General features: G+C 36.9%; 1 protein-coding gene across 1 annotated transcript; it reads right to left on the reverse strand.

The window, feature by feature from the left end:
• Positions 1 to 440: 440 nt before the first annotated feature.
• On the reverse strand, positions 441 to 16,336 carry syt6b (synaptotagmin VIb). The gene is made up of 7 exons (XM_084101666.1): positions 16,216 to 16,336; positions 6,533 to 6,911; positions 5,550 to 6,126; positions 2,441 to 2,561; positions 2,067 to 2,238; positions 1,824 to 1,974; positions 441 to 1,720 (listed from the first exon to the last, which is right to left on the reverse strand). The coding sequence occupies exons 2-7, from the start codon at positions 6,697 to 6,699 to the stop codon at positions 1,649 to 1,651; spliced, it is 1,260 nt and encodes a 419-aa protein (XP_083957792.1). The 5' UTR covers positions 6,700 to 6,911; positions 16,216 to 16,336; the 3' UTR covers positions 441 to 1,648.
• Between the last annotated feature and the right edge of the window lie 647 nt (positions 16,337 to 16,983).

Genomic DNA, 16,983 nt, shown 5'->3' on the forward strand with positions numbered 1-16,983 from the left:
TGACTGCTGGATGGTGCAATTATCCAATCAGAATCAAGTATTCCAGAGAGCCGCGTAAAGAGACGGTTCACACAGAATGTGTTTTTTGCATTCCACTGTGTTGTTTTTCCATTGTTTTTCTACGTCTTGAGGTCATTTAAACTTGACAGTGGAATAAAAAAAGCAAGTCAAGAGCAACTTTTTAACTTGAGCGCCATGTATTTAGAACGCCGTTTTAAACGCGTACTTCTAGCGCAAGTTTACATTGAAAAACAATGTTAAAAGCAGTAGTGGAATCTGCTCGCGCATGACACAGCATTCTAAAAACTCTGTGCCTTTTAAAAAAATGAGTCTTTAGACCTTTTGTTTTTTTCCCATTCCACTGCCACATGTTCAGTGTGAACTGGCCCTAATCTGATTCAATATTTATTATTTAAAGAATGAAAGAAGAACAAAACAGATAGAAGCAAGATCTTTAATCACACCTTTGAAGTACAAGGGGATGTTCTGAAACAGTAACTATTATACAAATTCTCAATATAAAAGGGGAAAAGTGGCTTTGAATAAGGCATTTCATAAAGAAACACCAATTCCAGTGATTTTTGTTACATTAGTTCCATCCAAGCCAGTCAACAAATTACATCATGTTATCTGAAAAGAAAACACCTCAAAGGTAACAGGAAAAATACAGAACAATGAACATTTGTCACATTTTATGTAAAATACAAAATTGGTCTTTGTAAAACAGTGCTTCTAATTTACATATTGATATAATTTCAAGTCTTGTTAGAAAGCCATGGATTTTTGCGTCCTTTGGATCTGACACACAACCCTTGCTATTCATTATGGTTATACTTTGGAAGCTACAATTACTGCATGGTGAAAGTATGATGATTTTAGCCAGTTGTACATTATGGATGATGCAGGATAAAGCTGTGCATGGCTGCATTTAACTGAGCTGAACTTGTTTTAACATAAATACGGTAAATTATTCAAAATACCCATAGAACCATCAGAAACTTAAATGTTTAAATAAGAACAAAGCAAAACCTTTACAGTTTACACAGGAAGAGAAATTTGTAGACAGGATAAAAATAATTCTTGGCATTGGCGTTTTTGGTGGCAGAACAGTTTCACTACTTCACAAATAAAAGGAAGATCAATGGAATATCTCTGCTCTGTAAACAATATACAGTTCGGCTAATACATTTCAATAGGTTGAACATATTGAGGACTTCACGTATCTCTCCATTCATAATCTCTAAACACATATATTTTATATTCAAAGAAGACAAAAAAGAACTAGAAGGATAAATATATAATAAACTATATGTTCGTACTATTATAATGTCAATTAAAATATAATATACATCTACCAATATAAATGAACAAATACACCCTTTTACTCCTGTGGGGAGCTTAATCCATCTTGAAGTGTATATCTTTCAACCTCTTCCTCACTTCCATTGAGCAACACTTCCAAAAAAGCTCAAAATTGGCTAGGCTCAGTTGCACTTTGAAAAGTTTTGAACAGCACCCTCTTTCTTCCAACTACTTGTCCACACAGACATAAGTTGTGTCACATGTTGCCTAAGGACATATCTTAAATCTCACCATCAGTCCCTGGCAGATACTTGGCTTAAAGATGTAGAGAGAAGTCGTCCCTCACTTATGGACTGGAAGGGAGTCTGGGAGATGGACAAGACCCCTGACTGTCAAAGCTTGCGGTGCGAGTCTTCCACTGAAAGAGAGACGGAAAACAGAAGGAAAGAGTGGGAGAGTTTTAAATATTGAAGTGCAAATGTACTTTTCCACACTGGAAACGTTTAAGGACAGACAGTCACCTCCTTCTCAGACTTCTTGGGCTCTACGAGCGGGTGCCAGTGCGCGATGGGTTTTCGAGGGTAAGCGAGCATCTCATTCCAGTGATCTCTCCCAAGTCCCTCAGCATGGCTCCCTACACGACAGACTCCAATGATCTCATTATGTCCCACTCTACACACCAGGAGAACAAGGAATAGATTGTGAAGCACATAGACAACATAATATTTGTACAGAGAAAATATCAGATATTGAATAACACTCACAGATCGTAGTCCATAACTGATATGTGTAAGCTGACTTGATCCATATTCTCTGGGGGAATGTCAAATATTATCGCCTCATTATATGTTGGATTCAACGTGTTCTTTTTTATGGAAGTTTTCTTCTTTTTCAAGCGTCTCCCATCACAGATCAGTGACACCTTCACATACGGATCTGCCAAAAGAGCAGGGAGGTGTGACACCAATTTCTCAACGTATCTTTCTCCTCGTCTTCTCATGGTCTGAAAATGTCTGATGAAAGGACTTGTAATTTGCTTGCTGACAATGATAAATGTGACTGTCCAAGTGTATAAAAATGGAGCCAAGCAGACAGATGAAAGAAAATAAAGACACAAACATAAAAGACAGCAGCATACCTGAATAACCGGTTATATCCATGGCTTTGAGGTTCCTACATTTGATGACCGTAAGTGTGAGTCTCCCTGCAGTTGGCAAGTAGCAGAGAGAGAACATTATCTCTCCCAGATCCACGCTCTCCTGCAGAATCAAATGGAGACACACAAAATCCAGTAGATCATGGCATCATTACAAATAAATAGCTATGTTTACTAATGTTCATAGTTATGTTAGTATTTCGAACTGAGGGTGAGTAAATGATGACAAATTTAAATTCCTTTAATCCCAATTCTGTACATTATTCAAATGTTTGGGGTCAGTAAGATTTTTTGTTTTTGAAAGAAATTAATACTTGTATTTAGAAAGGATGCATTAAAATGTTCAAAAAATGACTTTCAAGTAATTTATAATGTTAAAAACTTAAAAATTTAAAAAGGTGTTATGTTCTTTGTTTTTTAGCTTTCTGTTAATCAAATAATCTTGAAAAAATGGATCACAGTTTCCACATTGATAATAATAAGAAATGTTTCTTGAGCATCAAATCAGCAAATTAGAATGATTTCTCAAGGATCGTGACACTGAAGACCTGGTAAGATTAAGAGACTTCTGTCAAAAACATTAATAAAATCTTACAGACCCCATTTTTAAAAAAGTATTTTCCATGAGCGAAAATGCTTTGTAAAAACATTCTTACTTAAACTGATGCATTGAATAGAACATAATTCACATAATAATGGTTTTATGAAAAAGATAGGGACATAAAACCATTAGAAACAATTCCTATCAGTTTGGTAATTTACAGAACAGACAACTGAATTCACTCAGGTAGTGACAAACCAAAATGTTTCAAACCAAATATATCAGGGTTATCTTCCTTTAGAAGTTTGGAAGTCAGTCCTGTATTCTGTAGACAAATACAATGATAATTTATGGGATTCACTGCCACATCTAAATGTGGTTGTTACTCCATACATATGCTGTACTACTAAGTCTCTTCAACAAGCCTGAAATCTAGAGATCAATTGATTGTAACCAGGGCCAACTGCCATTAATAAATTGATCTGATAGACCATTCAGATGAAAGGTATTGAGTGAGTGCATCACAACTCCTTAGGTCTTTCTCCCACATTTAACCCATCTTGAGAGCTTTAGCGTTTTGACAGCTCATCTACTGAGTTCAGTGATCTCTAGCATATACTATAATCAATCATGTGAATGCATATGCCTTATCACAGCACTATAAAAGTCATAACTGAACATGAAATGACAGTATGATTACCTTATAGACAACTAGGAAATGTCTTGAGTCGCAGAGTAAGACTAGTTAGTTGAACTGCAGTTTGCGTGGCTGTATCAGTGATATAATTAGCATTATTTTACATATCATTTAGCAGACGCTTTTATCCAAAGCGACTTACAAATGAGGAGAGCAATAGAAGCAATTAAACTAACAATAGTTTACATAACAATAGTAATGTTTTTCTCTGATGAATAAAAGCTTTTATATATTAAACTGTACAGTTAATATTAGAGCTGCATGATTCTGGATAAATTGAGAATCACAATTGTTTCACAATTCTACCACAATTCTGAACAGACAACTTAACAAAAACTTGTAATTTACTGCAATTTCAGTCAAAAATGTTAACTGCTGCAATCTATTTAAAATCGTTTATTTAATTTCAATGAATTATTTAAAACAAATCGGTTTGAATGAATTATTCAGTGACTCACTCATAAAGACTTAAAGATGATTTAATCTATTTTAATTGCTACCGTAGACATTAGTCTTAATATCTTAACTACAAACTTTTATCCCAGTACTTCTGTGATAATTTGAATATTTGTAACAGAAAGGCTGTTTCGTACCAATATGTGATAACTGCTTTCTCTAGGTCAGCGGCAGCGCAAACACAGATTTGAATGTTCTGGTGTGGTTTTGTTAAAGGTTTAATAGAATGGGGCGTTTGACTTTGAATCGAGATCAGCTCTAGTATGTATTTGATTTGGAGAGGCAGTAAATAGCTACTGTAACCTCTGTCAAGTGTAACTAGAAGCATTGGCAGTTTTGACTCCAATGGTGCCCTTGGTGAGACCAGACAAGTTTTGAAAAGTTGTTTGGAAAACTTCAATTTCAAAGAAAGTGTTGGGTGGAACTGAAAGCGTGCTGCACATTGCTGTCAAACTGCTGCAGGTGAGTGATACAGAAGTAGAGCGTCTGAGAGCTTTGCCCTGGAGAACCTTAGGCGACTGCCTATAATGTCTATGCCAGAAACCCCCTTCTGAGTAGAAGAGATACAAACCTGAAACTCAAAACACTACACTCTTTAACATGTAAGAGTCCTGCTGCACCAAAATAACTTTAATATGATGTATAAGTTAGAAAAGCCAGATGATAAATAGTCTGGCCTTATTTTGGAATTTCAGGGCACTGAGCATCTATTTCCCTAATATTACACAAATTAAATATACTGCCTTAATCAAAAATCTACAAAAAAACGTAAAAAATACAGTTCTGACCGTAAAAAATACAGCAGTTGGCAATAAATGCATCAGTTTATAGTAAAGAAAAAAGGGACACAAGAAGATATTTTAAAAAAATGTTTTAGTGTTTTTTTTTTTTTTTGTCAATGAAAGTAAATGGGATCTAATTTTGTTTTGTACCCCATTGTCTTTCATTATATGGACAAAAACATTTGAGACATTATTGAAAATATCTACTTTTCTATTCTACAAAAGAAAGAAAGTAATACAGGTTTGGAACAACATTAAGGTGAGTAAATGATAACAGAACTTGGATTATTGCAGGATCAGTATTCTCATATAATAAAGCATTAATTTTTATTTATTGCCCTTGATATTTTTAGTACTTAATATACATTGCACAATTTATCATGTTTGGTAATTACAGTTTCGACAAATTACCATATCACACCCCATAGGACACAGTCTATGAATCATCTAATTATTCACTGTTTGTGTTTTCAGAAATACTCAATACAAGTGTATTCCTATATTTAAAAAGCCAAATCAGTAGGGTCACATTAATGTGACATAAGCCACATTAATGTGATAAATCACCAGTGGGGTCTAGACTCACTAAGTTGTAAAGAGGATGAATTGTCTTACACTAGTGGCGTACTGGATGTCCTTCCAGATGGATGTCTCCCGCGAGAGGTCTGAAGCTTCGAAAAGGTTTTCCAGGATCACCTCACCAATCATATCGTGCCGTGAGAAGCGGTCAAAGTCAAACACACTCAAGTGGAGCTTTCTGGACCCCAGCTCCTCGTATGGGACCGGAAACTGAAAGGTCTCATCAAACGTGGGGTTGAGCGTCTTGCGGTGCACGCGAGTTTGGAATTTACGCTTGCGGTCGGGGAGCAGGTAGATCTTGACGTAAGGGTCGGAGCTGCCGCACAAATCCTTCGCGGGTAAGTCGAATGCCTTGAGGATGGTGACGAGGAGGAGCTCTCCCTCATAATCATACTTAAGGGAGAAGTTGATCTTGCCGCATGTTTTATCAGTGCCGTACTTAGATGACTCCTCTGCCTCCACCGTGCTCTGTTTGTAGAGTTCCGGTTGGATGCGTCCAAGAGAGGCAGCGGTGCAGATGGGATGGTCCTCCACGTCTAAAAAATCACTTCCGCGGTCCAGACTGGTGACATGGTGCATCTGCCTGGGAAGGTGCTTCTTGAAGGAACTATGCCTGGCAACAATCAGACAAAATTTGGCATCCTGATCTGATGCATTGGTTCTTTCACAAAAAGCACACCAGGTGCTAATCTACATTTGAATTACAACCTGTGATCAAATGCAAATTGATGGTAATAATTCTGGATATGCTGTAAGGTTCCCATAATGTTCCCACTAAATATGGTTTTACTCTGGAGTTATTGTGGTTTTCCACCATCTGACCTTTTTTGTAGTCAATAAAACCCAGAGACCTCCTTCAGGTCTAATTGTGTCTGACATTTACGAGATTTCCGAAGTATTAACATGATTAGGAATGACTGGAACTAACCTCATAATGGCTTTGTATATACAGTAAACCGTGATGACCTATATGAAGGTCTTCAGATGCAAACATTTCTTCATTCTTCCAGAACACTGACCTGTTAGAGGAGGTCGGCTCGGTTGTTTGCCGTGAGATACGAGTACGTCTCAGCAAATGATCCTTCATGGACAGCTGCACGTCTGCAGGGATATCTGGCGACGTATGACTAATCTTCACTGCCGCCTCCAGAAAGTTCCCAGGATCCTTCAGCTTGTCTGATGCCATAATGTCTCCAAGGGCTGGGTAGTAGTCACCGTGACCTTCTTCTCTGTGTTGGTCTCTCTCTGGCCGGGTGGGGGCAAGGGCGGTGGCGCTAGAGGAAAGCACTTTGCTGCGCCAGGGCACCCAGCACAGCTTCCAGGTGGCGACGCTGATGACACCCAGCAGGGCCAAACCACACACCGCAAATACAAGCAGCAGGAGACTGAAGGAAATGTCTGGACAGAAGATACAACATGGACAGAAGGGGACATTGAAAAAAAATGCACATAACGGACTTCTAGATACATTTCCATCACCTACACAATTATAAAGTGTACTAATCGTTTCAAAGTACTATATGTTGACCCAAGTGTTTTGAAAGATTTAAAGATATACTAAATGCAGGCTGGAAATTATACAGTTAAAAATATAACTCTATAAATTCATAAACACACTTTCTGGAAACGACAGCATAAGATGCAAAACAATACTGATAGCTTTTCAAAGGTCACTCCTCATACATGACACTGATTGTTGACATGCTAAAATATATAGATTAAAATGTGTATATATTTAAATGGTATAAAGACATAATGTATTGAATGTTAGCTTGCTTATTTTGCCCAAAATAATCTATTAAAGTCCACGTCATTTTTAACAAGAAACTATGCTTCTTACCACAGCATGAGAGCTGTAGTGTAAGCAGTGTTTTGGGGACAAGCATTGTTTTTGCTGGCATATTTCTATATTTAACACATGAATGATATAAAGGAAAACAATATAAGGTTAAAACATGATTTACTGATTTTGTAACTTAGTAATTTTTTTGCTCCCTCTGCCGAAAGTACAACGGATTTTTTAAAATGGTTTTAGTTATGATTACATTATCAATCAATGTCACTGGTAAACTGGTAAAACGTTTCAAAGCAATTGTCTCCTGTTTCAAAAGATCTGTACACAAATCATTTAAAACCAGTAAAAAAGAGCTTGTGTACATTGCAAAACAATGTCCCAGCATGCAAAACATACCTTATGCTGGAGTTTTCAGCAGGGGCTAACGATGGTTTTGGGAAACTGAACAGGTAAATAAGTAATTTTTTTCAACTAGCTCGAAACTCTTTCACACTGACCCTGAGCCAGCGGGCCATCCTTATTGTTGAGCCTTAGCATACAAAATCAACAACAGCAAGCAGCTCTTTATAAATTAGATGAAAAAAGAGCAGCTTAAACATCAAAGAGAACCTGTAGAGGTGCTATCAATGGCTTAGCCTTTCATGCATCTCCGCAAAACCTGATGCCAGCATTCATCAGTTTACTAAAACAGCATATTTCAATGAAATATCTTTCTTTATCCTGTGGAGAAGGTAATTAAAAAACAAATGTCCTGATCATTCCATGACTGCAGTACACGTCTTGATCAAGCACCACAAAGCACTCGCATAAATATTAATCAGCACATGCTGAGAAGACAACCTACAACATAGTTGTATATGATCATTCAGTATGATTCACAGTGGGTTTGCCTCTTCATAGGGACAGCAATTGGTTCTTACGCCTTCAAAATGGGCCTCATCTCTAGTGTGAATATTACAGGGTAATGAGTAAATCGTTAGACTGCAAAAAACTTCTCGACACTGTCGGGTAGAAAGCATTAACACTGAAGTGCACCCAACTTCCAGATGGAATTGCAAATGAGCTAAATGTAATTACAGACTTCTTCATACAAGAAGAGCAGGTCATTGGTCAAATTCCTGCTCGACGGCAACAATTATATCTCTGAGTGGATGGAAAAAAGATCTATTTTTTACGATTATTACAAATGCGTTGGAGTGCACGCCTCTCAGGGATGGAGCACTTGGCTGGCAACCAAGAAAACAAACAGGTGCGGCATCGATGTAAATTCTCATTTCAATCACACTCTCACAGTTATTCGCTTATGCTACTGGGGGACTGAGAGCACATAAACAACTTGACAATATAATTAATGTGCCAATAAATGTGGAAAATCGGCCACTTGGGAGACTTTGTGGCAAAAAATTATGAACGTACAACACACACGCACTGGATACTCAAAATTAATAATTCGTAGGTTAATTGCACATGAGTCGTTTCTGATTTCTGTACAGTCTAATATAGCAGAGCAAATGCGCCAGAGACAATTCATGTGTATAGTTGTCTGCTTTTTTATATCTAGGTCTTGTGAAAAATAAACAACATGACCAAAGTTATCATTACCAGGACTTTACTATTATATATTGTTTTTAAAAACAAGTGTGCTGTTAGCATTTGAATGAAATGTTGATCTAAAAAAGAAAAAAAGAAACTAGTTTTAAACGAATAAGAAGTTTTGTAAATCTGTTTTGAAATAAGTTGCTTTCCGGATAAAGGTTTCAGAGTCAGTGATATCAGATTGTGTGTATGTATTTTTATTGTACTTACCCTGTAACTACATGGAACAAGAGGGTAACAAACACCACTTACCCTGTATGGAACAGGAGTATTTAAAAAATTGCAATAGTTTTATTTGCCTTGAAACATGAACGACCAAACTTTTAAAAAAGCCTATGGCTATATTATTATTACAAAAAGGTACAGTGTATGTTTTTGCTAAATTGCTCCCAAACTTAAGATTGTTGCCTATCAATAGTAGAATAAGTACCCCTTAGTTCTAAAATACTTACAGTATAAATAATTTGTTAATTTTCCTAGTTGTTACCCCTTTATTCCCCAAACTTTACATATTGGTCCCTTATACCTATGTATTTATAGGTACACTATAATTACCGAAAGTTACGCTGTAAATTTGTTTTACTCACGCAGAACTTTGCGGGCTGTAATCTAAATTGTTACCATAAGGATATTAAGTTCATAGGTTACTTGGACCCTCATCAGACCAGATACGCAGAGACGTATTAGTCTCTCAACAGTTAGACTCTTTTCAGCCGCAAATGAAATATTAATGGGTGTGATGCAAGGTTACACAAACATTACACTGTTTACGCTTTGACAGCTTCACTTCACACAAGCCGGAGTGCATTAACAAGAACCAACTGCAATCCTACAAATGCCTCAGAGACTTTGCAGTGATGTAAATGATCCAGTTTACATGTACCAACAAAAAGACATAACTGTACTACATTCTCCTCAGTAATACTAGTGGCAATTTGAACAAGCAAAACATAGGTCATGAATAATTAATAATGATTTTTCATTGTTTTCTAGTTTACGCTGTTTTATCGTTGCTTTTATTGTTACGTTTATTAACCTGCGGTTTTGTGACATCTGCAGTTCATTTTCTACTCAAAATAACCCATTCATATCCACTGAATGTAACCATTATTGTGTACCTGAGGCCTCTATGTTCAGTGGGGTTATGGTACCTCTTATATTGTGTAGATATGTTGTCTTACAAAGTGCAACAAGTAATCTACTGTTGTTTACCGTACACGAAAAAAAATGGCTTAATTCAGTGATACATTGTTTGAGTAAAATTTACAAAAAGTGAGTAAAGCGAACTTGAAACAGAGTATTCCAAAGTAAGCTTCAATATATAGTATAAATTACTCAACAAACTCTAACAGGCCAAGTTAAATTTACATTTAATTTAAATTTGTTCATTTACATATCTTAGTTAAATCGATTTTACCTAATTCCATTAATGTGAACTTAAAAACATGAGTGCAAAAACTTTTTTCAGTGTGTATTCAGACTGTAAACATTAGTTTCTACTTTTGAGTAGAAACTGTTTTACTTCATAATATCAATTACAAGTTCACTGTAATTATGTACATTGGTTCCACATGAATCCAGTTACACAACTTCACCAAATTCAATGGACTGAAGTTATTTTTAAGTGAACCAATTAAACATTTTATATGGTTCCCTGACAGGATCAGTTTACTCAGTTTCATACGTTTTGTTCACTGAATTATAAGATTGCAAGAAGTCTCCCCATTCTCATTCTCATCTTGCTTAAAGACACATAAAATGATTTTTCATGAGTTTACTCTACCTGTTAAGTCCCATGCAAAGCATGCAGGGAAGTCTAAAACAAAAATGATATATCGGAAAAATAGTGTTTTCCTGTTTTTTTGTTGTTGTTGTTGTTGTTGTTGTTGTTGTTCAGGGTATAATGAAGTCTACATTGATCAAGTATTAGTATTATTTACCATTATTTTTCATGAATGAGATTTAAATGTGTTGTTGCTTTCCCATATGAAGCTGAAACAAATCCAGTGGAACATTTCCTGTGACCAATACATCTAATTAAGGCTTGTTTGGTACCAGTGACAGACAGCATCCAAAGCCCCAGGGTTTTTCCTTTTAACTTCTCTTCAAGTGTCTTCAAATCTAACCTGGTATCCATAGAAACCTGTCCATTAGACATATCCCACCCTCTATTTTAACTCTGCTACTTGAGAAGTAAGAGTTTAGCGCCATTAGTGTTGCTGTCACTGCTGCAAAATTGCAAACCAAGGCTATATTTTGCTTTCATCTGTCATGGTTTGTTAGAAATACCTTATTCAGTTATCCCTCAAACCTTCATGCAATCATAAAAATAGTGCTGAACACATTTGCCCAATTAGTTTCAGTTACAGACATAATAGCGGCGGTGTTGCCATCAAACACTGTTCTGTTCAGCCATGAGATGAAATAGAAAAAATGATTGATGTTATTTTTAAAAATGTAAAGTGAATGATATATTACAGCAATGCTAAATGTTTTCTTTTAAAAAAAGTGCTTTAAATAGATTTTAAATATTATTGACTGTATTCGAGAATCTATTAGATCCAGAACAATAAACCCATTCAATTATTTACCTTATTGATTTGCCATATAAAGTAAATCCAATGCAATGAGAAAAGAGATTTATAAAGACCTAACATTTCCTCTCAACCTCTAAGACTCCATGTAAGCTCCATCAAATACTACTGAGCCCTCTCAAAGCTCTGGAGGGAAATCCGGTTAAATGTGCTCCTACTATTAGCTCGCAGCCATTCACAAGTCCCCGTGGTATACGGTTGTGACAGCTGTGGTCAGGGCCAGCAAAGTGAACATAAGGCTATTGCCCACTTTAATGAATAGAGAACAGCATGCTTGTCATCAACACTCGAAACACAGGCCTAAAGCAGATACAAAGCACTTTAATAAGCATCTCAAAAGTGCTTCATTAAAATCACACTATTTATAGTGCTGGTATGTTGCGATGATTTGCTCTTTTTAATCATTTATTTCATTCACTGCAGGACCAAGTATTCCCTGCATGAACAAACTGCAGGGTGATTTGATTCCAGCAATAAGATCTTACATCCTGCAGATAAGCTGGTATTTATTTGACATGAATGCTTGCATCAATCGCAGAGTAGGCCTTAAAAAGTGAAAACAGTGAAAGCAGGAGTGGATAAAATAAAAATCACCATATTTGCCATATTGCCCTCTGCTCCTGCCCTGGTGGCCATGTTGACAACATGGGAAAGTCTTCTTCTTTCATGCCCTACACTAGCAGCAATTTGCAGACAAGCAATTACGCTGATTGCCGAGTAGTAATGGCCATAGACTAACCTAGGATTACCTCTCTCGATTGTAATTTCAGTGCATAAAACCCCTTTCAACAGTACAGTTATTCATCATATGGTATGTCTCTGTTGAGTCTTCGGAATACAGCCACCTACACTGATCAAACCATTCCACATCAGTGCTATTTATGCAATCAATGATTATGTGACAAAACAGCTATGGATACCTTTCCATTAACTGAAATTCTTCTATGAGAACTAGAGTAAGAATAAAAAAAGTATGATCACAACTACATATTTTGGAAGTGAGATTGTTAAATCTACTGGCTTTATTTGTCTAAAATATTTGTTTGAAAATGTGATTAACAGTTTATTCTAGTTTTTAATAGAATAACAGCTTGACTGTGATCTGTATTCCAAACCATGTGAGTGGATCATGAAGAGTTGTGTGATTTTGCCTGAGGCAAAGAGCGGTTTTTTTAAGTCAAAGTGAATGTGACCGCGCGGAGCAGGGTTTCTCTTGCTCCAAGATTGCTCGGAGCTGGGTTTCTCCCAGAGCGGAGTGATTGCTGGGAAAATTGCTGATGCTCTTGTAGCACTTGGCCACTCTGTACGTTACTTAGCGACATGCAAAACTTCATGCTTTGGCTTCTATTGGAACTATTTTTGTTGGTAGAAAAAAATACTTTCATTATTGATAATGAAAAAATACTGTTTAGAATACGGCAGCATATTTGGTAAAAATTTTGCTTTTATAGAGGGTCCCAGGACATGACCTTTGGTGAGATACAATGCTAAAGTGTTAAAAAATAGTAGAATATAATTTAAAGCCATGAAATGGAAGTAGCGATAGATCTTTTCTATCGTCTGTCGGCCAGTTGATTGTCAGAAAGGGGCGGGGTTTATGCAGACTAAATGATTGGAGATGTCTGGCATATGTCACCAAAGAGAAATCAAGCTCAAGTCAGCTGACTCTCAGCTGATCCACGTCTACCTATAGGAATACGACGCCTACCACAGCATCCCTATGTATACATTCAGCATCATCAGCAGCTTTATCGCGTTGCTCAGGAGCTAATCACCCTCCTCCATCCCCAGCTCCTCCACTCGTCCAGTCAAGACTTGGCTTCTGATATTCCTCTTTGAATCAGACTCATTTTTCTTGAATTATGTTCTACATTAAATTATTGAACATTAATGATATCTGCAATACATTTATGTTGGTTCTGTTCTGTTTACCCTAAGGGGGTTATCGCTGTTCTCCTTGCTCTTATCCATGCTAGGCTGCATGAACGGGCAGGGAGTTCTTGGCCATAACAGAACCATACCGCCAATCCAAAATGTATGCTAATTGTTAATCATCTTTGATGATAGTAGTCCTGACAGAAGTCTGTTTCTGGAAGATTAAGTTATGACATTTTGTTTGTCATTGTTTTGTCAAGAAATGTAAAAAAAAAAAAAAAAAAAAAAAAAAATGAAACACGTGCGGATGATTTTGTTCACAATAAAATCTGTAACATACAATTTAGAAAATAGATTTTTGGATTTTTTTTTCTCATGCCAACTTTAGTTGGGGGGAGGGGTCAATATAATATAATGTAAATACAATTTATTTTGCATTGTTTTTTGAAAAATGTGGGGGAAAAAATATGAATCAGAATGCAACTAAGAGGAACAATTTGCAGGAAAAAAATTCTCCTAGTAATTAGGTGAAGCAGCAAAATCGCACTGCAGCTTTAACAAGTTATTAGCATGTTCCTCGCCTTCATTGCACCTCACAGGATGATGTGTGTTCGGCACAGAACAGAGAAGAAGGAAGCGAAAACTGAGAGCGTTTATAAAAACAGCTCATTACAAGCAAAACTCAAAAGCATTGTTTTCACCCCAAAGGCCACATACATTGGATACAATTCAGGACTGTGTCTTTTCCAGATAAGCAAAAGAAATCACATCATCTGCCACATAAGTGCCATTCCCTTCCTTTAGGTTGCAACTGGGCTAGATTAGCATTTGTTGTGCAGGCGAAAGGCGAGTGTGAGCCAGAGATAAGGCGAGAGAAGAGCTAGCTTACTGGTCTTGATGGACATGGCCAGTCATTCACAGAATAGGCTGAAGTGAGTGGCCAATGCCTGTATTTGGCTACACAGATACCCCTAAATCTTCCTGTCTGCCAATTCTTAAAGGCAACAACAAGGGTGCCATGAAAGGTGAAATTGAGGCAATATAGTGTGACACGGTAGTAGCCGTAGCTACAGTTGGCTACAGCTTTAAGCCTAAAGGTAAAAACTGTCCCTATGTGTTTCTATCAAACGCAGTGTACTTTGTGCAAGAGAAAGAGCAATAAACAGAGGATGCTAGCAGCGTTCAACAAAACCTCAAACAAGTTTTAACAAAACATATTGAGGTTGGCCATATAGTTCGACCCAGTCAATAGTGCTGTACTGATGACACAGCGCCATTGGTACTATAAAAATACAACCCTGCCAGCAAAAAGCCGACCAATATTATGCATCCATTATCGGTAAAGCTCATAATAAAACCCTGCTACATAGTTTGGAGACAGAACAAATATTTGAAAGACAGTTGCCATATAATGCAAATTGTTAACATACTTTCCACCAAGTTTACTAGCGCCAACATCAAAAGATGCCTCATGAAATCATAAACGTATCTCATTTAGGTCACTGGGAAACAAACTAAATATTAATATCATTACTAACAAGATCATCAAACAATGATTGTAGCACCTGTGTCTCTCACTACAGCACACTGAAGGCAACTGTTGTCGAGTTACATTTTGAGAGGTTCTGCCCTAAACACATATTTTGGATATTTTTCCCATTCCCTCTTATATACCACAACAAGCCAATCCATCTTGTGTAGCTAATGCACAGCACTGTCATTATCACCTAAAGGCTGGGACAATAAGTCAATGTAATACTAAGGGATGATAAGCAATGCACCGCAGCCTGTTGTAGCAGATCTTTCATTTGCCTACATTGCAACTTTAGGAGATGCAGCTGACAACAATGCTTTAACACTATCACCTCCAGTGTGATCAACTGCCAATGCAGGAGAAGGCTCCAGACGACCTGCTGAGAGGAACCGTGATGGACCAGACTGCCAATGCACCAGAGAAGCAAGTCACTGCACTTGCTGTACCCTTATTTACTCACACACACATACACATAAACACACAGAACAAAAGTGTGTCGGATACACACATTCTGACTGCAGTTTGAATGAAGGATAATGTATACGTGTGTACACACCATATCCATCCTTCCTTCTTTCAGCACCCTATTCACAAGAGGATCTGGATATGCACACACTGTGCTCTAATGAACATTCAACTAGAAATGTAAGCTCCTGTCCTAAGCAGCCCCAGGGCACCACCAACACCTTCCTTTCACTGCCATATGTTTAATATGCTCAAAACTAAAGCACAGAGATTGTGAGATCAATTCAACACTATAATAGATATCAACCTTTGTACTTGGGTCATAAATACTGTCCCTGGGATGAAGCAGCCACAGATGGTGCCAATTAAGAGGTACTAAAAACTAGATTAGAAGAAAACGACATAAAATCTTCCACCCCTTCACAAAGTTATGTTTTATGGAGATTTTTTCTAATTAAACTATTATGAAACACGGCAGCCTATAATCTCTTCAGTAGCCGAGGGAGCTTCAAGAGCTTTTTTACGCAAATTAGCTGAACACCTGCATGAAAATCCTATCAATGCTGCAGGAACTTTGAACTCTTGAATTAAACAACAAATAGAACGAACAAAATGATAATATACTGTATTATAGATGAAAATAAGGCGTATAAGTACACAAATATTCATCAAGTTAAAAAATATATATAATGCGTCTTTGTAGGTAATGCAGTTCTGTCAAAGCACGTAGCCTATGTAAATGTAAAGGCAATAGGCAATAGCCAATGTAAAATAGGCTACAGGATAAAAATACACTCCCAACTTTATTGAAACACAAATATATAAATATATATAATTTCTTACCACAAAGCGTTTTTTCCTTATCTCTCACTTTTGGTATTCCCACTTAAACTCGCTTTCTTGCAGTTTTTGAGACCCCCTGCCTCAAAACAGCTCTTGTCTTTCCGCAAGCTCGTCTCAGAATGAGCTCTACACAGCAGCGCGCACGGGACCGCGTTTCTATGGCACCGCGAGGAAGCCAGCCATTGCTCAGCTCGAGAGATGCTGTATTGTAATTGTCTAGGGGCACACACACACACAATAATTTTGCTGGTCACTCACAACTGCTTCAAACAAAAACCCCGCGGCTTATCAATAGCTACTGTATGATACAAATACCGTAGAAAAAGTAAAAACTTTACAGTAAAAACCTGTTACCTAAATATAGATATTGCTTTAGATTTTATGGATTTAATGTATAAATGTATACAGTTTACTTTAAATAAAGTTAATGCAAGTTAAAAGTAAAATTCGAAAATCTATATTACATTCATATAGCCTATAGGCTACTTTTACAAAAAATATAGGCTTGTGATGATTGTTTTTTATTTGTGCATTTTAGATAGGCTACTTGTGCTTTTTCTGGTTTCAGTTAAGAGTTATGCCTATGTACATTATGGAACATATATGCATATAGCATTATTTATTATTAGGCTAGGCTGGGCTACTATTATTATTAAAGCAGATTATTTGTTCAAGATGGTACATAACCTTATCAATTAATGATAGGTTATATGGTTATGATTTGTAAACACAGACACGAAAATGCAGTCAAGTACTACATCTGTCACT

This window comes from Abramis brama (assembly GCF_963993115.1).
Source record: "Abramis brama genome assembly, chromosome: 23".
NCBI classification, from domain to species: Eukaryota; Metazoa; Chordata; class Actinopteri; order Cypriniformes; family Leuciscidae; genus Abramis; species Abramis brama.